The sequence below is a fragment of the Centruroides sculpturatus genome, unplaced genomic scaffold, assembly GCF_000671375.1.
Source record: "Centruroides sculpturatus isolate CEXI.00-Female unplaced genomic scaffold, Cexi_2.0 scaffold386, whole genome shotgun sequence".
Lineage (NCBI taxonomy): Eukaryota > Metazoa > Arthropoda > Arachnida > Scorpiones > Buthidae > Centruroides > Centruroides sculpturatus.
In genome coordinates, this window is record NW_019384684.1 from 283,126 (window position 1) to 306,629 (window position 23,504).

The 23,504-nt window shown below is 28.0% G+C and overlaps 1 protein-coding gene and 1 long non-coding RNA gene across 2 annotated transcripts; both read left to right on the forward strand.

Annotated features, from left to right (window-relative positions):
* Positions 1 to 767: 767 nt before the first annotated feature.
* Positions 768 to 1,273, forward strand: LOC111627012. The gene is made up of 3 exons (XR_002756960.1): positions 768 to 862; positions 946 to 1,108; positions 1,183 to 1,273. It is a non-coding gene; the product is annotated as an uncharacterized LOC111627012 (long non-coding RNA).
* A 4,821-nt stretch (positions 1,274 to 6,094) lies between these two features.
* Positions 6,095 to 20,513, forward strand: LOC111627015 (V-type proton ATPase subunit B). Its single transcript, XM_023370554.1, has 11 exons — positions 6,095 to 6,222; positions 6,714 to 6,791; positions 9,219 to 9,358; positions 11,564 to 11,668; positions 12,387 to 12,484; positions 12,638 to 12,761; positions 12,837 to 12,987; positions 14,483 to 14,565; positions 14,700 to 14,804; positions 18,195 to 18,324; positions 19,327 to 20,513. The coding sequence occupies exons 1-11, from the start codon at positions 6,216 to 6,218 to the stop codon at positions 19,470 to 19,472; spliced, it is 1,167 nt and encodes a 388-aa protein (XP_023226322.1). The 5' UTR covers positions 6,095 to 6,215; the 3' UTR covers positions 19,473 to 20,513.
* The last annotated feature ends 2,991 nt before the right edge of the window (positions 20,514 to 23,504 follow it).

Sequence of the window (23,504 nt, forward strand, 5' to 3'; positions counted from 1 at the left end):
CTGCATGCGTTGTCACGTATGACACTCAAGATTCTCATCCGTTTAAATTGAATTATACTTAGAAACATTGCGACATTCTTCTTCTTTTGTGAGATATAAAATTAAGCACACTTTTTTACAGTAAACTGTTTGCTTTAGATAGCAAATCCCTGTAGACAAGAGATGTTAAACAGATTGTCTCCTACATTTAAAAAAAGGAAAATCAAAATTACAGTGCGTATTGCTATTTGTTTATGCCTGATTTTTTATTTGTAGTGTACAGTTATGTTTCACTATTTATAACAATTGTACATTGAACAATTCGATAAGCCTTTAAAATATAGATTTTACGAAAGAATATAATCTTGTCAAAAATACTAAGATCTTTGCAATTATTTTCAGGAAGGTTTCGTTTTCTTTATTTTACTATTTTTTTATTAAATATTTTTGCTTTAAATCATACAAAAGCATTTATATCCTTTATATTAGGAATTTGAAAAGTATTTTTGTTAAGAAATATATAAAACGCAAATTTACTTTTAATGATATACAGTATTTTAATATCTATAATAAAAATATTCATATCAGTTATAAATAGAAGTTGAAGATTTCTTCATTTTCATTTATATATTTACATAAATTTAAATATTGTACAAGTTTTAAAATGTTTCATTCTTTCATAATTTAGTTTATAAAATTAAGTAATTTTAAGATGTTAAATAATAATTAAATTAAATTAAATATTATGCTTATAATGAAATGTAACTGAATAAAAATATTTTTCAATTTTGTACAGCGGATTTTTGACATTCTATCTACGTAGAAACGATGAAGAAAACTCTATATCTTATTACTTTATTTTTTTTATCAAGCGATACACAAGGTTAATTATAATTTTATTTTCTTAATTTCATTTATAAAATTAAACGAAATATATTATTAGTATATTTTTTTATTTTCTATTAGATTGTCTATTCCTTTGCTTTTCTTATTGGCTTTCTTCATAATTCTGCCAATCTGTGATGAAGGACCACACTGGGATCTCGTATACTCATATGCACAAACAGCTGAACAACACTGGTGGAGATACATTCTTCATTTTATGAATTTCAGCTACTCTAAACCATCTGTAAATTGTTTAGTATCCTTCAATGTAATTCAAATGCTATTCAAGTATATCTGAAAATTTATTTGTATTTACAGTTTATCTCACACACGTGGTTTCTTAATGTATTGATGCAATTAACTGTAATCACAGTTCCTTTGTTATACATTCATGACAGGTACAAATACTTATATTTTTATAATTTCATATTATGTTTGAATATTTTATATTTATGGTGTTAGTTAATTTTTTATCAGTCTCAATTTTCATATCATTTTATGTATCATTTTACCCCAAAGAAAAAAAAGGGTTAATTATTTAAATTCTCACTCAATTTATTTTCATATTTTTTTTTTTTTTTGCATTTGTTCATTTAAAAGTACTTAAAATCACAAAATATATTTGTTAATTGATTGTCGTCTAAGTTACTAACTAACTAAAAATTGTTACACTTTAAACAAATTAAAAGTATTTCACATAATTTTAATTAATCTGTTGAACGTGTTCATAAAGAAATGCATTTCTATTTACCTTCTTAATCTNTTTTTTTATTTTGTACAAACAAAATAAATATATTGAAAAATATAAAAACAATAAAAAATTATACTTCAGAAGTTAATTTAGTATCAAAAACGTAAAATATTTGAGTAGCCGAAGACATAGCCAAAAATTACAGCGCCACAGCACTGGCGAAATTTTAAATTTGTCGACTGGAATTCCTTCGGATAACCGACGTTTCGGATAAACGACGCTCTACTATATAATCAAAAAATATATTTGTTAATTGATTGTCATCTAATTTACTAAATAACTAAAAATTGTTACACTTTAACATATTAAAACTATTTTACATGTTTTTAATTAATATGTTGAATGTGTTCATAAAGAAATGCATTTCTATTTACTTTCTTAATCTTAAAATTAATTTATGAAGTGGAGCGTAATCAAAGCTTATTATATATACCATTGAGCCGTTGTTTTCAATCTGTGGATCCGTAGAACATGGGTGCTCTGTGAATCCACTTCAAGTGTTCTGCGGAAAAAATGAGAAGAAACCGCTTTAAAAACACTTCAACTGAGGAAATCCATCAGAAAAGATATTTGTAGAGAAGATGTGTGGAAGATGGAGAGATTAATTTTGAAATCAGTCATTAGAAAGAAAGGTAAATCTATTCGATTTATATCAAAGCAAATTAAGTCTCTTAAGGACTTTTTGGGCAGGAATTCCAACTAATTACAGATTTTCATTGCAAAGAGATTTTACTCAGATAAGTTTGGATCGGATGAGGGTGGTCACTCACTACGATTTGGCAAGTTAGCAAGCTTGAATCAAATTAGAGAGGTCAGCGTTTTTTTTTTATTCCCTTTTTGTTTACATGCCAATACGTCACATTGTGTTTTTAAGAATTCGTGTTTTAATTAAATGGGATTGTGCATTTTGGTTTATGATTTAAATTTTACAGATTACAATTAACTGTTAAATGATGTATGAAATTCTGGTAACCTGATTGCTGTAATTAATGACTTGTTGATTCACTTCGAATTAAGTGTTTCATTTAGCTGAGATAGTGGCATAATCGCAAATGATTTATATGGACTTTATTCACACCTTGTCAGCAAAAAAATCATATAGTAAATGGCTTAGACCCTGTACACACTAGGCGATTTTCAACGCGCGTTTAAAAGAACCAAGAGTTCTATGTAGCCGTACACACTCAAAAGCCAAGCGCGCGTTAAACGCGCGTTTTGCGAGCGCTTATAAGAACCAAGAGTTCTATGTAGCCGTACACACTCAAAAGCCAAGCGCGCGTTAAACGCGCGTTTTGCGAGCGCTTATAGATTTTTGTTAAAACGCGCGTTTTACGAGCGCTTTACGGGCGCTTTGAGATATATGTGCTACCATGTTACCGTACATGCGATCGCGCGTTTTGCGGGCGTCAGCCGAGCGCTTTGAGATATATGTGCTGAAATGGAGNGTAACAGTCATTTCATAAATAGTTTTTGATAATAAAATAGTAAAATAGTTTATGATTTAATTAATAATACTTTTAGGTCATTAACATTATTTGTTATAATTTTTAAAGCAAATAAAAATAAAAATAAAAAAAAAGTTAGCCGAAGATAGTATCGAATCTAGATCACCCGCGTGGCAAGCGAGTTTGCTACAAAATCAGCCATTTCGCTGTGCTGCCATAGTGTAAAATCGACCAGTATATGAGCTACGCTTAAAACTTTAGAAGCCTTTTTCTTGGAATCTTCTGGCTAGTGTGCTTTACAATTCTTCTGGGTGGAACCCTTGAGGTATACTACTAACCTGCAAAGTCTCATCTTGAACTGAATTTCCGAGACCATAAGGTCCCCTTGTTAGACAAATCTTAGTTGTGTATGGCTGAGCATTATCTTGCTAGAAAATGGATGTTTGCAGCCTTGCTCATGAGCAAAGGATTTCCTGAGCATACCACTATGCTGTTAATGTCCCACTACCAATGGTGATTAACTATCATATGAAATGGCTTCCTATACCAACAAGCCAGCAATGGAGACAGTGTGTCTCTCAACAGTGAAGGTGGTATTGAAGTGCTTTTCTGTGGTTCTCTACATTGTAACATGGTGGTCATCTGTTCTGAAACAGAACTAGGATTTGAGCTAAAGATGATTAACTGTAAGTTCATAGCAATTCATTGTTTTCCCAGCAGAAATATGAATTGAATAAAATGAGGATGAAAAATTTAGTGTTTTCATCCTTTCATATTTTGTCCTTATTTTGATTATACTGATTTCGTGATTATGGAGTTGATGATAAGAAAATAAGAAAGAAAAAAAATGATATTTAAATATTCCCATATATTCTTGTAATATTTTAAATAGATGTCTTTATTACAAATGAAATTATATGTTGGAATTAAATTTATGATTCAGTCACTTCATTAGATTTGACTGAATGAATAAAAAAAAAATGTGGTTATTTTAAACTAATCTTAAAATATATTTCCTTAATTGACTTTTGGGCCACTCTGTATTTTTTTACAGATAAACAATTTAAAATTGTGATCAATAATTAAAAATTACTTATTGATAAATGATTTAAAAAATAAATAATATTATTATATTATTATTATTTATGATCAAACAACTATATGTGACTTAATTATCTTTGAGCCAGTGTTAAAAGTTTTCTATCATTTGTTATGTTTATTTGAAATTATTAAGGTTATTTGTTATGATGAAGAAGAAATGATGTCTTAAACTCTGCTGATCTGTCAGTAGAGTTTGTTAAAAGATTATTGTTTGTTTTCATATAAAAATTCAAATTTTATTTTTAGTATACTGTGATACCTCAGTTTTCGTTGATAATACATCTGAAAATAATCGGCAAAATCCGAAACCAATGAAAACAAAGGCAGTTATTTCTATATGAATGAATGCAAATCCAATTAATTCATTCTAGACATTCCAAAATACATACCAAAAGCATTTCCTTATTTTATAGAGAATTAATATAGTGTTAAATACTAAAAGCAATAAGAAATTAATATAAAAGACTTAGCTAAAGGAAAGCAATGGAATTGTTTGGCTAGACGCATGGGGTAATGTCTTGTCTTGTAGGAGCTAGTTGGACATGAGCTTCATAGTCTATATCACTCCGTGGTAATGTGTGACGTAATTGTCATATAATAGCATTTATGATGGCTGTATTGTGTGGAATAATGCCTTCTGGGAGGTCCGTTTAAGGGTAACTGGCACCTATTCAGGCATTACAGATGTCGAGAAAACCCAGAAAACTTTACATGGACAGCTCATCCTGATGAGGTGCGAACCCAAGCCAAACTTCCAGCATTCAGGGGACGAAACCACTTGGCCCATCATGGGGTAATGCTCACACAACAAGAAATAACACCCTATTGAGCTGGAAAATGTATGGGTCACCCTTTGTTTTTGCAAAATTAGCAGCGAGGTCACTTGGGCATGCCGATGAAATCCGAGGCAATTGACAAAAACTGAGACAAATTTTTCACAAAAAATNAGTGTTAAAAGTTTTCTATCATTTGTTATGTTTATTTGAAATTATTAAGGTTATTTGTTATGATGAAGAAGAAATGATGTCTTAAACTCTGCTGATCTGTCAGTAGAGTTTGTTAAAAGATTATTGTTTGTTTTCATATAAAAATTCAAATTTTATTTTTAGTATACTGTGATACCTCAGTTTTCGTTGATAATACATCTGAAAATAATCGGCAAAATCCGAAACCAATGAAAACAAAGGCAGTTATTTCTATATGAATGAATGCAAATCCAATTAATTCATTCTAGACATTCCAAAATACATACCAAAAGCATTTCCTTATTTTATAGAGAATTAATATAGTGTTAAATACTAAAAGCAATAAGAAATTAATATAAAAGACTTAGCTAAAGGAAAGCAATGGAATTGTTTGGCTAGACGCATGGGGTAATGTCTTGTCTTGTAGGAGCTAGTTGGACATGAGCTTCATAGTCTATATCACTCCGTGGTAATGTGTGACGTAATTGTCATATAATAGCATTTATGATGGCTGTATTGTGTGGAATAATGCCTTCTGGGAGGTCCGTTTAAGGGTAACTGGCACCTATTCAGGCATTACAGATGTCGAGAAAACCCAGAAAACTTTACATGGACAGCTCATCCTGATGAGGTGCGAACCCAAGCCAAACTTCCAGCATTCAGGGGACGAAACCACTTGGCCCATCATGGGGTAATGCTCACACAACAAGAAATAACACCCTATTGAGCTGGAAAATGTATGGGTCACCCTTTGTTTTTGCAAAATTAGCAGCGAGGTCACTTGGGCATGCCGATGAAATCCGAGGCAATTGACAAAAACTGAGACAAATTTTTCACAAAAAATTTGACAAAAACTGAAACCAACGATAACTGAAGTCAATGAAAACTGAGGTATTATTGTATTTGATTGAGATTTTAATTAGGATTGTTTGGAATGCTTGCTATGAAATTATATGAATTTGTACTTGATTTAAATGTAAAATAAATGTCATCTTTCAATAGGTTTTTGAAGGAACTTCTGGTATAGATGCTAAACATACATTATGTGAATTTACTGGAGATATTTTACGCACACCAGTTTCAGAAGACATGTTAGGTATGTTTTAAATGTGTAAAAACTAATTTTAATATGGAAAATGTAGTATTTTGTGTTTTAAAAAATGAATGATGATGTGTTTTATTATATATAATAAATTATGGACTATTTGTTGTTTTTAAAGAAATTTTATTTCATTCTTTGTAAAATACAGTGCAATATATTATTAGAAACATTAATATAATATTTTGTTTGAAATAGTTTTACTTTGAATTGAAGAATGTATGCATGTCCAAAAATATTTTATGATTATTTGATAATTAATAATTGCATATTCTATAAATAAAATATAATAAAATTTTAGTAACTTAACTATGTTTTAACAATGCTATTATAATATGAACTATATAATGATTTAAAGATTGGATTTTTGAAATCTCTTTTCAAATCAATAATGAATTTTAATATTTTATTTAAAAAATTTAATTACTTGATATGATGTTTAGAAAAATACTTTCTTATTTAAAATTAATGATAAAATTCTTATACAGGCAGAGTGTTTAATGGTTCTGGAAAACCAATTGATAAAGGTCCACCTGTCTTAGCAGAAGATTTTTTAGATATTCAGGGTAATTTATATGTTTATTTATTTTTTAATTAATAACTAAGAAATATTTTATAACATTATATAAATATAATAATATAATTTCTAGTTGTATTTAAATCATAAAAAATTATAATATACAGTAAATTCTTGATTTTTCATTTTCTTTTAACCTTTACAAATAGCATTTAACAAATGACTTATTGAATGACTTTATTAGAAATTTCTATTTTATCAACATTATTAAATTTAATGAACTGTTTCTTNTTATAGAACTAAAAAATTATAATATACAGTAAATTCTTGATTTTTCATTTTCTTTTAACCTTTACAAATAGCATTTAACAAATGACTTATTGAATGACTTTATTAGAAATTTCTATTTTATCAACATTATTAAATTTAATGAACTGTTTCTTCAGCTTATTAAATTAAACAGCTTTCTGTTTCTGTAGTAGAAAATATGGTTGGTTAATAATTGTAATTGGTTTGTGATAGTTCTTTTAAAGTCAAATATTTTGTGTGACTGAACACATGCAATCATGACTGAACTAAAATAAAAACAAGAACTATAATGAAGAGTGGTGAAACTGCCATAAAAACTTGGCCAAATAAACAGAGTTTTTAAAAAATTTAAGAAAATTCTTTAATAGACAATACAAAAAAATGTCTTTTCACCTATCCCTTCACACACGAGAAAAATAATAGTTCTACTGAGGAGTCAACCTTTTATTTGAGGCTACTCATCTGACTCAATATGTAAAATTTACAAAATCCCTCTAGCAATAGCACAATATTAAAAAATAAATACATTTGGCAAATTTTTTATCAAAGGTATTTATATAAAAAGAATTTTCTTAAATTTTTAAAAATTTCTGTCCTGGCAAATTTTTTAGCAAAAGAGATTTTAAATTTAAATCTGTAATATTTTCAAATATATAATTTATTATAAAACTATATTATATACATTTCTTTATTGACAAGACTGTCTTGTTTATAAAATCGTACTGTCGTTTTATGTTACCAGCATAGAGGTATGAAGGAGTACATGTCGAGAGTTGATATTTAGCACAGAGGTGCTCAAATCATTTGCGCATAAAAAAATCCAGACTTGCAGGTAGTCAGGGGACTGAGAACCGAGTCAAAATAAAATTCAAAATGGCAACCCTCTTCTACAAACAGGCACCTCACTCCACTGAAGTCAGGTGGGGAGAGTACCACCCACAGTCATTCTAAAAAGTGAACTCTGACCTTAGGACTGAACATGTAGTTTCTTCTATGTTAAATAAAATTTGTAATCTAATTCTGTAAATTTGGGATATGACATTAAAACAGGGTGTCGTTACAAGTCAGTTTTTTAACATTATCTAGTATAGTAAAATCGTGGGATCGATAAAAATTTGACGTTATATTAGGGTTGTCATTACATCCTATGACATTATAATTGGGTTAAACTGTATATTGTTTGTGCAAAATAAAAAAAATAATTTCGGGCAATACAATAGCCACAATTATTTTTTTCAAAAACGGGAAATTTTTGTTATGCATCAACAAAAATTCAACCTGGGTCGACTTGCAACGGAGAGAAATTTCGAAATTGGATAGGTTAATTTCATCGAAAATGCATCGTGGATGACCTTGTGGTCATGGCTGGCGAAGTTTGAATGATCGCACCCAAAAACAAGAAGATTGGAGAATAAGAACGAGATTTGCCTTGAGCATCAAAGTGATTCCACTTAGTAGTGAGTCTCCAAGACATAGTCTTGTTCCAAATATGGTTTTGCTGTTTTACTTGTTATATTACTGCTTTCATATTTTTTTTAAAAACAGAAGTTGATTAGTCTTATTCTCAGTCTTTAAGATGTATTGATATAGTTTCAGTTGGTTTTAGTAAATGTATTTTTCAGTTATTGATGTGATGCATTATATTTACAAGATTTTTTAGAAGTTTTAAATATGACAATAGTAAAACATAACAAAAATAACTTGATACAAAATAAGATAATTGTGAAATAAATATAAAAATTATACAAGTCCTTACTTAACATCATTTTGTTATAACATTGTTGAGGAAAGATACAAGTACATTTGTAATCATCTACAGTTATTGCTGAGTTTAGTTTATAAACAGTAAAATTGATTTTGTGAGATGGAAAGTAAATGGTTAAATGCTGGAGGTTGCAAACATGATCCAATTACAATAATACTAATCAAATTATATCTTATCTAGTCTATAATAAAGTTGGTTTTGTTATGTTATTTTTGCTTAATTAACATCACAGTTTTCAAGACCCTATTAATTAATGACATTAATTGAAGAGTATGTATTATCATCATACATAAAAAGAATTATTTCATTAATTTTATATAACTTAAATAACTAATGTAAAGATATTAATATTTATCTAATATTTAATAAATAACTTATATTTATTTATTGTATTTAAATTAGGTCAACCTATTAATCCGTGGTCTCGTATATATCCAGAGGAAATGATACAAACAGGAATTTCAGCTATTGATGTGATGAATAGCATAGCAAGAGGCCAAAAAATACCTATATTTTCAGCAGCTGGACTTCCTCATAATGAAGTAAAAATGATTTTGCATAATTATTTTTAACTTAGAAATCAAAGAATTAGTCAATCTAGTCACTTAAAAAAATTTTTTTTTAAGAGTGTGAATCAACTGAAAAATTTTAATTCATAAGTGATTAAGATAATTTTGAAAATATATATAATGTGGTATATTAGGAAAAGATATGAAATTACAGTTTATAGTCTTTCTGAAAAATTTATGGAAAAATATAATATACAAGATGAACTTAAAAGAATAAGAATTAATTTTAATTACATAAATTAGTAATAATGTGTTATTTCAGCTCAGATTTGGCTTAAACATAATGATGTTTAGGACAAGTTGAACTGAAAATTACTGAAGATATATTAATTTTGTTAATATATATATATATAAGTTACATAGGAAATCATGTATGGATGATTATATGGGATCTTATGTTATAACTTTTTAATGGCAGAGGTAACATAAAAATCTTAAAAACATAGTTGAAGATCACAATTTAATTAGTGTTAAACCATTTCAGAATTCAAATAAAATACATTTAGGACTACATAATTTGCAAAAAAGTAAGTGATTTCATTCTATATGATCTTGAAAATCATTTTCATTGTTATATAGAATGAAATCACTTACATGTAGATACACATGCTTTTATTGTGTAGTAGAAAATAAATTTGTAATCTTATTGCAGATAAAGTTAATATTGTAACACTACCCCCAAACAAATTACAGATAATTTCCTTTTACTCAAAAAAAATATCCCATTGTGTAATCAAAGGTTGTGTTCTTTGAAAAGTGTTTTGTTGGTGGACACGATGACTAGAGAGAGCGAAAGTAATGAGACGATGCACTTTTTTTAATGCTTTTCATGATTGGCTTGCCTTGTAAATGCTGTAATTCCATTGTATTTAACACTAAATGAGGTTCAGTAAATGATGCAACAAGCCAAATGAATATCATCATCATCACATGTTAACCAAGTTTTGGATTCATTCTCTCAAGTCAAATTTTCCTAAATATACAATTGTATGTACTGTACTTATTTGGGGAAAAGAAGAATCAAACAAATGCTTAGACTGGTTCATCTTTGTAAAATCAATTTTTAAAACTCAAAACAGCAGTAAATTTAGTACAAACAATTATTTTTACTTAGAATCACACGAAACGCATTTGAAAATTTAGCATATTACAGCATCATTTGTGAATCATAAAAAAAACTTTAATACAGTGGATGATCAATTAATGAACATAATCTGTTCCAAGACTTTGTTCGTTAACTGATTATTGATTTACCTTTTGGACTCCTTTTCACAGATCTGGGTCAGATTTAACAAAAAGATATGAACTGTTTTCTTAAACAGTGGAAATCTTCTTGTTAAACCTGATGCAGATCTTCAAAAAAGGTAGAAAAGGGTTAAACAAATTAAAGTGTTGCTGAAAAAATTTTTAAGGTGTTCAAGCATTTTATCATTATAAGTAAACATATTAAATATAAAATAAATTTTTTATCTAATATTTTTTCAATTAAAATATAATTTTGTTTATATTTTAAATTATTTTGCCGACACTTAAATATTTTTGTCGACTTCTGGCCTTGATTTAAAATTGCCAGCCAAATCAACCCAATACCAGCAGGGTGGCAATCCTAATGTCACTATATTTCTCCTAAAATGGGACAGTTAGTACTGAGCAAGTGCAATCTCTCATTGCTCTGACTATGTGAAAGTCCATCTTAACAGACATCACCTCATGTATGAAATGTCACATATTCTCTGTTTTGTAGACACAAAACTTTCCAATAAACCAATACTTAATTATTAATATTGTAATTTTAAAAACACAATATCTGATGAAGTGAGATTTGATGCTCTCAGATGTATGTCATCAGCTAAAGTTTATAAAATGATAGTTGTAAATGACCTTCTTTCAGATTACTCTCATATATCATTATAGTCTTATAATAGCCTGATAATTCATCAGTTTGTCTGGAAACTTTAATGTATTGGGTCATTATTATTATCATTTATTAGTTATATATATTTTAACTAATTTAATTATCAAAATTTTAGAGATTATTTTTAGTTATATAAATAATTCTAGATTTAGTAGTTTTTAACTGTAGTAGATAAATTTTTTGTTATAAAGTTATAATATTTTAATTATAATAATATTCATTTCAAATATTTGTTTGATTGATAAACAAATTTATTGTTTTAGATTGCTGCTCAGATTTGTAGACAAGGTGGATTAGTTAAAATTCCTGAAAAATCAGTGTTAGATAGCCACCAGGATAATTTTGCTATAGTTTTTGCAGCAATGGGTGTAAGTTTATTTTTTCATTAAAAAATGAATATCCTGATAATTTATTTGATAATCTGAAATTAAAGATATTTACAAGTTTATATGGTTTTAATTTGCATGAAAAAATTTCATTTCCAATACAATATTGAAATTTTGTTAGAAAAATACTGGAAAACCATTTCTTTAAATATTTATTATCTTTATGAATTATTATATGAACATTTTTATGAAACAAATTGTTTATAGCTTTCTCAAATAAACTTATTTGATAATTTTTATATAATTTGGATTTATAAACATTTTTTTAGATCCATATTTTGTTCTGATATTTAGATTAATTGGAATTTAACTGTTGGGGTTTGGATTAGAAAGGTTCTTCTATATGATAATTTTCATATTTTTTTTTAATCATAGACAAGTTTGTAATAATAAGTAGTTATTTCAAAGCATTGCTAAAAGTTATAAGATGTGAAATGTAAGATATTTCAACTAATTAACTAATTCCAAAAAATTAATAGTAAATATTATTTTATTTCATTATACCAAGCAATACCAAAAAAAATTAATTTATGCTTCCTCAATTAAAATCCTATAAATATAATACTTAACATAAATGACGTATATTAAGTAAATAATGAATTTAAGATAAATTTTTTGATATTTTAAATAATAATTTGATGATAACATCTAAAAGATTAAAATTATGTTTAGTAATTTATTTTTACATTAACTTTTAAAGGTCAACATGGAAACAGCACGATTCTTTAAACAAGATTTTGAAGAAAATGGATCAATGGAAAATGTTTGTTTGTTTCTTAATCTCGCCAATGATCCAACGTAAGAATATATTAAGTTAATGTCATTCAGTAAAGATTTTAGCAATTCTAAAATCTTGCATTAAATTATAATTGTGATCATTACGAATTAACATAAATATTTTGAATTAAATTATTTAGGAAATATTACATAAAATATAATTTATTTATTCAGAATAGAACGTATAATTACTCCCAGATTAGCTCTTACTACTGCAGAATTTTTGGCTTATCAATGTGAAAAACATGTTTTAGTTATATTGACAGACATGTCTTCGTATGCTGAAGCGCTTCGTGAAGTAAGTTATTTTATCGTTTTTATCATTTTGAAAATTTAAATTTTGATTGATTTTTTCCCCCCGTGATAATTTAAGGTTTCAGCAGCACGTGAGGAAGTTCCAGGTAGACGTGGTTTCCCTGGTTACATGTATACAGATTTAGCTACCATTTATGAAAGGGCTGGTCGAGTAGAAGGAAGAAATGGTTCTATAACACAGATACCCATTTTAACAATGCCAAATGATGGTAAATTAAAATATAATTTTACTATTTTATGTATAATAATAAAACTATAAGTAGATTTAATCATAAATAATTATACAAAAACCATATATTTTTAATGAGCAATAATTATATATTTATGAATTAAAATTGACATTTACAAGTTTCAAGCCAATCTGAGGAAAAATCACCAATTTATAAACATTTTTGAGTTATTTTACTTCTTAAAAATTAGCTAAAGTATTTTATTATAGACATTTGATAAGATTTTTAAACTATGAGGAGAGGAGAGCTTAAAAAGTAATGCATAGGAATTTTAATAAAATTGAGATGTTTAAATATGTACAGGAAATTTTTTGTGAATATGGTAGAGCATCAATTATCTGAATCGACTGGGGTTGTTTGGAAAATCGATTTTTCAGATAACCGATTATGTACGAAAAAATATATTAACCTATCCCATGTTGAAATTCATTCAAATCCTGGCATGTCTTAAGTACCCTCTCATATGCCAAAATGCTGCCAGCTAAAACACTCACTCCAACAAAAATAATTTTGGAGTAGCCCAAGACATAGCCAAAGATTGCAGTGCCACAGCACTAGTGAAAATTTAAATTTTCTGACTGGAAAGCTTTCAGTTAATTGACATTTCGGTTGATTGATATTCGGATAATTGATGCTCTACTGTAACTTAATACCTAGGCAAAATGTGAAATATACACAAAAGTTGTGTCTTAAGGTGTGCAAACAATCCTCATCCCTCTATCAAAGAAATTCAGTCATCCAGTTAGCAAAGAAGATCTTAGTGATAGTGTTCTCCTGGTGGACTTTCTTCCAAGGGGGACCAGTCTGAATGCTGAAATCTGTGCTAACACATTGACAAAGTTTCATATCATACCCCAAAAGAGATACTACAAATGTCAGACTACTTCATAACAATGTTTGTGGCAGCTGTTCATACCAAAATTGCACAGTTTGGCTGGAAAATGGTCAACATCAATCCTGTAGTCTGAACCTGGATCTATGGACTTTCATCTGTTCAGTCTCATAAAAAAAGTTCCTGGGTGGAATAATCTGAAATAAAGTTCTGATTTCACTTTGAATCAGATGATAAAGTGAAAATTGGTCATGTGCAGTTGGCTAATGTCCAGAAAACAGTTTTATGAACAAGATATACTAAAACTGATGTCAAGATGGGAGAAATGTCTTGAGGGATACATTTATTATGTTGAAAAATAGCTAAGATGTATCTTTGTACTGAATATTTCACATGTTGTCTAGCTATTAATGTATTTTCAAAAAATTTCTGTACATTCCTTTTTAATTTCTCTTCATACCAGTTATAATGAATTTTATAATACTGTATGATAATGTATTATGGTTTATGTTTTTAACATTTAAACATTTTGACTTCTCAATATTAGTTTTGTTGTTTTATTTTACACCTTTTTCTGAGTATTAATAAGTTTAAATTAAAACAATAAACTTATGATAGCTAAAAGTTTACATTTTTGATCAGATATAACTCATCCCATTCCTGATTTAACTGGTTATATTACTGAAGGACAGATATATGTTGACCGTCAACTACATAATAGACAAGTTAGTATTTATGATATGAAATATTTCTGTGTATATTTTATTTAAGGAAAGAAAGAAAGAAATTAATTCTATTAATTTAACAAACCCATTGAAAACTTGGTTTCTTAACAAGGGTACATTTTAATATTGTAAAGGTTTATCCACCTATTAATGTATTACCATCTCTATCTCGTTTGATGAAATCTGCAATTGGTGAAGGAATGACAAGAAAAGATCATCCTGATGTATCAAATCAATTGGTATGTACAATTTAAATTATATAATACATAAATATAATATTTTACTATAATAATAATATATTTAAAAGATGTAATGAAATCAGAACAATCACTTGTATTGAATATTCTTTTCTTTTTCCTTTGGCATTATTTGAAAATATTTGTTATTGGTTATTTAATATTCATACAGTTCTTTTTCATATAATATAGTATTAATATATATGCTCCTAAAAATCAAAAATTAAAGATCTTGGTACATAAAATATTTGACTTTTTTGGTAAAAGCCTGCTTCACTCAGTGAGTGAATGAAAACCAGTAGAGCTTGTATATATATATTATAAAGCTATACTATTTATTGCTAAATTTGTGTACAGTATATTCATGTTAGACTATTATATGGAGTTCAGATTAGTAGAGTTTTATATAAAAGAAAGAAAGTTATTAAAAGGACCACAAACAAATGCATGCTGTACATATTGGGTTGTTTGGAAAGTTCATAGTGATTTTTCATAGCTGACAGTTGAGATGCTGGATGAAGCAAAAATTATTAGAATTATATAAAACAATGAATAGTATGAAAAATGAAATTGCCTGTTACAAGACAAATTAAAAGTCCATTACAAAAATCTCCATTAAGATTATTTAAATAATCTTAAAAAATTTTTTGTAATGGATGTTTAATTTGTCTTGTGAAAAGGAAAGCAAGTAAGTTGCATTTTTGACATTTGTTTCTTTTCTTTTATCAAAAAGGCAAAAATTTCATAAAACAAAAAAAGACATATGTGTTTATGATGAGCATACTGTAGCAGAGTCAACTATTTGAAAATGGTTCACTAAATTTAAGGTGAGTAATTTTGACTTTGAAGATGCTCCATGGATTTTAACAAGTACTTGTGAAAAACTGAAAAATTACATAGGAGAAGCTAAAAGGAAAGTAGGAGTAAGACTTAAAGAACATGTCACTGATTTAAAATATAGAAGAGTAAACTCAGTCTTTTACGATCATTGCACAATAAATAATTGTAATATTAACAAAGAAAAAGTAAGGATCAAATTTTTGACCATACAAATAAATTTGGGTCAGTAAAAAATAATCCTTTTAATAATCCAGCTATTGAGAGATGGTTAACAACTTAAAAACCCAGATGACATTAAAAAATATATACAATATACAATTGACGCGGACCTTTTCTTCGAGGATCCAATGTCAATGACAGCATTAAAAATTCTTCACAATATCACTCAGGTACAAATCAGTTGTATTTATACACATCTGCAGACCTCTGGTGGAAAACTAGGAAATATTGTATGTATTTTTTAATGTCATTTTGTCGGTTTTTAAGTTGTTAACCATCTGTCTCTAGCTGGATTATTAAAAGGATTATTTTGTACTGACCCAAATTTATTTGTATGGTCAAAAATTTGATTTAATCAAAAAAATTTATCCTTGGAACTTTGTTATTCATAAAAAGTAAGGATTTTATGCAGATAAAAAAAATTGGTACAATTAGAAAATTTAAAGAGAGTTTTGAAATTATAAAATGTTAAAAAAATAATATCAATAAAAATTTAAGTATAAAGATTAATGAAAACTGGTTAAAAATATTATAAAGAAGTATAAATAAGTTAATTATAAAAGGAAGAAAAAAAATCATGTATTAATATGTAAATTAGAAGATTGGTAAAAAAAAACATGATAATCCAGTAAAAAATGTAATAATTTAAATTTATATAATAATAAATTTACATACAATAGATAATTGGAATGGAACATTTGTATACAATAGATAAATATAAAAAAGAATATTTTATTACATAAATGTTTTAATTTGTGAATGAGATTAAGAAAAACCTGATAAAAACCAGCATCACCAGTGAAGGCTAAGTGCTGTTCAGTGCACTGTTGGAAAATTTTAACTGTAAATATATGTATTTTAAAAAAGGATGGGTATTAGCACCTCTTTACTAAATGTGTTAAAGAAAAGGTACATTGAAATTTACCACTATATAAAAATTTTGTAATATGGAAAATACATGTTCATATTCTATTATGTAGCTGATGGAAGAGCGTATGCCTGAAACACGTATCAGTGTGTAAGATATTCTTGAATAAAGAGTGATGTTAAAGATGCCCAGTGTCTGCCTATGCACCCAGTTGTGAAATAGGCTGTGTACACACTAGGCGTTTTTAAACGCGCGTTAGCTCGGCGTTCGACGAGCGTTTGTGGAGCGTACGCACTGGCTCAGTTTGGAAATGGACGTGAAAGTAATTGTGTGTGTGTGCCTCCTCCATCGTTGCTATAAAAGACGATGGCAGAGGCAAAGAGAATTTTGGGTGCGCTCAATATTACGAGATAGACTGACACATGGAATGTTTGCGATGTTGTATCCAAAACTAAGACAAAATAAATCCAAGTTTTTTAATTCTTTTAAAATATCTATAAAATCCTTTGACGATGGTTGGTCTCTTTTAGATTTCATCAATAAATATATCAGTATCGAAATGACCGTTCTCCATTTTGGCCAACATACGTCCACTCTACCCAAAAGCGCGCGATCGCATGTACAGTAACATGGCAGCACATATATCTCAAAGCGCTCGGCTAACACCCGCAAAACGCGTGTTTTAAGAAAAATCTATAAACGCGCATTTAATGCGCGCTTGGCCAAAAGCACGCATTTGAGTGTGTATGCCTATGTAGAACTCTTGGTTCTTTAAAACGCGCATTTAAAAATGTCTAGTGTGTACACAGCCATAAAGAATATGTATAATGTTTATTATGGGAAAAGAGAATGCCGTGTTAGCATTCTTTGCAAGAATAGATGAATCTGAAGTGTGCAGAAATGAGGATGAAATCATCAGAGAGCCAAATTTCCAGACCCATGAAAGAATCATAGAGGAGAGAAAAATATAAATGAAAGCTGATGGGAAAAGCCAGAGATTATGAGTCTCATTATTATGGAATTTACCATATGTTCAGTTGTTACATTAATAAAATGAGGAGTAGTAATTATTTATATTTTTTTATAAGGTTCTGTCAGACATTCAAACTTTGTATTTTAAATTTTTTGTATGTTCCATAGTTTGAACTTTTACTTGAATATTTATAACACATTCCAAATGAAATTTATCTGTTGAGAATGGTTTATTAAGTGGGGTTGGAAACATTTTGTATTAAATATAAGTTTTTTTTTCAGTGATAAGGTATAGATTTTATTTTAATTAATTTCAAATGCATACATTTTGAGTATCTTGTCACTAGTTTTTCTATTTAATCAGGTAAATCCATTTTATAGGAAAATCAATTAATTACAATTATTTCCTAAAGGGAAAAATGTTAAATTTTCATCTGCGTAATGTTAAGTTTATGTAAATTTATGAAAACAAGTTTTGTTTATTATTTTTATAGTATGCATGCTATGCCATTGGAAAAGATGTTCAAGCAATGAAAGCAGTTGTTGGTGAAGAAGCTCTTTCATCAGAAGATTTGCTCTATTTAGATTTTCTAACAAAGTTTGAGAAGAATTTTATTGCACAAGGTACACCTTTTGTTTTTATTCTGCATTGTTTTTATATTTATCATTATATTACTCATTCAGATATATTGCACTTTCTTTTTTTTTGCTTTCCAAATAAAAGTGCTGTACCCAATAATTTTTAAAAAATTGGTCACCATTGAATTTTTACTGGCAAAGAAATATTACCTTATTGACTTTGAAACCATCATTAGATGAAATATAACCCACAAAAAAAGCAAGTCAGCAATAGATTGAAAATATTAATAGACAAAACAGGTGGCTAGAAATATGATTTATATCACTCAATTGGTATATAACAAGGGGCTACTTTATTTACTATTTTAAGAACATTTTATCTCAAATAGCCAAACATTCTATTATAGTCTTGAATGATACAAAAAATAAAATTGTAAGAATATTAAATGTTTTAAAATACATCATTATAATTATATTATTTTGATGATATAATTGAAAACTTATTATTATATTTTTCTATTCAAATTATTATGAATAGCCTACATTGGGAATAAGGGGGCAAAGCCTTTGTGGCATTTTATGTAATTTTGGGTTGTATTACTTCAATGTCATTCATATTATTTAATAGCAACAATGGATCCACTCTGAATATTCAATTGACTTTTAAGCTGAGATTGGCCAGAATTAGGTCTGAAAATATTTCTAATTAAAAAAATTGCTTATTTTGAGAAACTAAATCTGTCTTACTAAATTTGACTTCAATGTGGTGTATAACCTAAACAAATTGTAATATTTTGTTCATAAGTCAAATAAAATTACAAAAATGGATTAAATGGTGTTATATATATTTTTATTGAATTTCATGAACATCAATCAGCATAAAATTAAAATTATGCATACAATTTTTTTGCTTTAAATTCTATCTGGTATAATATGGTTTTTAATAATATATTATAACAGCTATCTATACTTAAGTATGTAACTTGTAATAAATTTACAGATATAGTTTTAAATAAATATTTTATGACAATTTTTCTTCTATTGCAGGCCATTATGAGAACAGATCTGTTTTCGAATCTTTAGATTTAGGATGGCAGCTGTTGCGTATTTTTCCTAAAGAAATGCTTAAGCGCATTCCTCAACACATTCTTGCCGAATATTATCCGAGAGAAGGAAGAAAGTCTAGAAACTAGACGGCTTACGAAAAGCAGAGTAAAAGACATCGAACATCTTGTGTCAGAGAGTTTTATCAACAGTATAATGTAGTTTTAATGTTTTTGAACTCTAGTAGTAAAAAATGAATTTATGTATAGAGTAAAAGGCTTCTCTGTAAGCAGTGCCTAAAAGTGAAGATTGTTAAATTATGAGAAAATATTTAAATGTTTTAGTGACAATACAAAAATTATAGATTTTAATACATTTGGCACTAAATTGTTTTATTTAAAAAATATATATATTTTAATTTCAGCATACAGAAAATTTATTTGTGCCATATATTTATTTATTTTGTTATTATGATAGTCTTCAATGTTATAGAACATGTGATAAATGGAAAGCATAAAAATTTAAAAAGGTTGATAGTTACAAATGCAATATGTATTTTTGTGACAAAAAGAAAATTTATGAATGTTGCCTCTTTCACGTAGAATTTACTTTCGACACTGGCATTCCATTTGTTATTGCTACCTCACCGAACTGGTTAAAAACTGTATTGTTGTTGGTTATTCTATAGTTGGTATTAAAAGCAAATATTAAGATCACCACATTAAAAAATAAATTAGGTTTATTGTAATGTCACTGCCACAATAAATACCTATTTCTTTATTTATATAACTGTAAATTAATTTATGTAAATGTGATGAAACTTATTTATTATATTTGACATTGTGTGTTTCATTTGAACACAAGTTTTATCATCATTTTATTGTATTATTTTGTTAAATACTGGAAAGATACAAAAAAAATACATTCCAGGTTATGGATCTAGTCTTATTTTCATTATGACTCATGTATTTAAATATGGAAATAAAATGTAGGTCCTGACAGTAAGCATTTACTTTTTTGCTGTTTTAAATATTAAATTGACTAATATCTACACTAAATTCCTTTTTAATATTCTTTTCTTTAATATACAAGGCTAGAATATTTACTATTCATAACTGACTTTATCCGTACAGTCTAATTCTTAAAGTAGAAAAATTATTTAGAAGCTGGTGCTGGTGACTTCTTCTTCCTGAAATATAAATATAATCCACCTAAAGCTAACAATCCATAGGTAAGTTTAGCAACCTGTGAAGAGATTTATTCTGTAAATTTCAAGAATCTGACAATGACAAATAGTTTATTTTAAAGATGAAATTGCCTCTTACATTTGCTCTTCCTCTTATTGTTTCAGAATTGAAATATTTTGAAAGACCTGTAAATTTGGATTCATCAACGTGAGCTTCATCTCCAGCCATATTTTCCTAAAAAATAAATACAAAGATCTAGATTTATTTAATTTCCCTACTATACATCATAATTTTTGAAAGTCTTAAGACAAAAATAGTTTTATAGCTTTTAAATCCAAATTTCGATAAGTAATTTAAATTTATAAAAATTAGTTTCTTATTGTATAGTTCCAAATTACTAAAAATATTGGCTCTTTAATAACTAAGTTTAAAAATTTAAGTCCATAGATATGTTGTTTTTGATCTAATATAATATTTAGAAATATGATAAATGCAAACAATAAAGTACCACAAATTCTTCTGCAGATCATCATGCAAATCAATAATTAATAATGTTTATGTATAATTACACAAATTATTGCAGACAGAAAATAGTAATCTAAAGATTAACCACCAGCAGTGAGCGACGAATATATTCGTCAAGGGTGATCATGTGGCAGTGGTAAGGGACAAATATATTCATCAAATTCTTTTGAGGGGTATTGCCAAACACTACCATGAAAAAAAAAATTCACATGAAAAATGAATTATGTAACAATAAAAAAATACTTTTCTTTACTAGACATAACTATTTACAAAATATTTTTTTGAAACAGTAATGAGAAATAACATGAAAAACATACTCTAAAAATTTTGCACATTTATTCTCCACTACTAAGGGGTAGGTAGCACCATACCTGACTATTCCACTATTGAAAGGTTAAGCTTTACTTATCATTAGTACTTTTGACAAATCATCTTGTCCTTGGAACACATTAATTTGACAAGCACATTCAGTTTTCCATATAATTTATCTTAAATATACAAACATCTCCAACCCGATATATAATTATAGCTACAACCAACAGTCTGCCGAAAATCTATCGGGCTAGTTTTATGCTACTTATTAGATAAATTACGTAATCAATTTGGTACTAGAGGTAAGCGTTAGGCGCCATCTCTTAATATTATTAAGAGATGGCGCCTAACGCTTACCTCTAGTACCAAATTGATTACGTAATTTATCTAATAAGTAGCATAAAACTAGCCCGATAGATTTTCGGCAGTCTGTTGGTTGTAGCTATAATTATATATCGGGTTGGAGATGTTTGTATATATATTACGCCTTGCCGGGGCTTGCGATGGCCGGTTGAGTGCCGTATGGAAAATTATTTATAATTATTAATATTATTAAGAGATGGCGCCTAACGCTTACCTCTAGTACCAAATTGATTACGTAATTTATCTAATAAGTAGCATAAAACTAGCCCGATAGATTTTCGGCAGACTGTTGGTTGTAGCTATAATTTATCTTAATTATAAAGATATAATTATATAGGCTCAAATTATATATTGTAAAATATATTACAGATGTAACTAAAAATTTGTTTTAGGCTTGCTGATCTAGACTTAATGAAAATTAATGATTTAAAATAAAAGATGATGCTTAAATTAAAAAATATTTTGTATAAAACAAATTTTGCTGATGCTATAATTTTCAATAGATGTTATGAAAATAAAGAATATTACCATATTTTAATAAGGCTATAATGTAACCAGCAAGCATCTTGTAAGGTTACATCTTAAATTAATTGATCTGGAAGTGAAGATCAGATAGAGGTCTGCATAGTACAGTAGACCCCCTATAAAACAAATTCATATAGTTCAGATTCCTATATGACGGCAAAAAAATTGCGACCATATTCATATAAACACGCTAAAAGAGATTCGTATAATTCAGTAAAATGTCATCGCTGACTCATGTCGCAACAAGATTGGTCGAATCTAGACCAATAGCGGATATTGCACACACTGTTGAGTTTAAACGAGCAGTAAACCTACTAAAAACCATTTATTATTTAACGGCCATAAAAATTATATTTATATTAATGATGTCTCCAAAGTTCAGCAAAGTTTTCATAGAAAAATAATTTATCAGGAAGCACGCGAGTGCCATTCAATGCACTGCTCCACAAAGAAAACAAGCTTAAGCAATGGCGTTGTCAAACAGTACACACTCAGTAAGTAATCCTACAATTTTTTGTTTATAGCATAGTTTATATGGATTATTCCCAAAAAATTATACGTATTTTGGAAATGTTGAGTCAAATTAGTCTAGAATCGATTAATTTTATGGAAGAAAACCTTTCAAACATGCCGTAGTCCGTAAACTGCATACATGCCGGGCTGTGATTGGCTCATGTATTTAAGGACTCATAAACTTCAATTTCATAAAGAATGGAACGTATCTACCATGTTATAGGGGGGGTCAACTGTAATTGGAAACATCTGCATGGTCAGCAAGAGTGGTGGATTCAAGTCCCACTCCAGATTAATCTTTTCTTTCTAAATATTTTAAATTAATTTATTTCTAAATATTAAATTTAATGCAAGATGAAAGCTTAAGCATCTACTTTTTAGTCCAAATTGCATATCTTTATAATTTTATAATTAAATTAATACTCCCTTATTTCAATCTTATTATAAATAAAATTGAAATCAGGCAGTATTATTTGTTTATTACTGTGTGTAGAGCTTGGTTTACCTGTAATTAAAATTAAAAAACATCAGAAACAACAATAATTTTCAAATGAAGCAGCGTTAGATCCTGTTTAGGGTGTGTGTAGAAATGGTCATTATTTTCAATTTGTGCACAATATCTAAGCACCACTTTCAACACAATACAGCATTAGAAACATTCACACCTTACAAAGTAATAATGTTACGAAATAAACAGAAGTTATCGCTGTGATTATGACTGCACTGTAGTCAGTGTTTGTCAGAATTTCATCTAAG

Excerpts from the sequence above, each read along its gene's own strand:
- LOC111627015 (XM_023370554.1), top strand. Across the intron at positions 12,762-12,836 it reads ATGCTGAAGCGCTTCGTGAA|GTTTCAGCAGCACGTGAGGA; the intron begins GTAAGTTATTTT and ends TGATAATTTAAG. Across the intron at positions 14,566-14,699 it reads GTCAACTACATAATAGACAA|GTTTATCCACCTATTAATGT; the intron begins GTTAGTATTTAT and ends AATATTGTAAAG.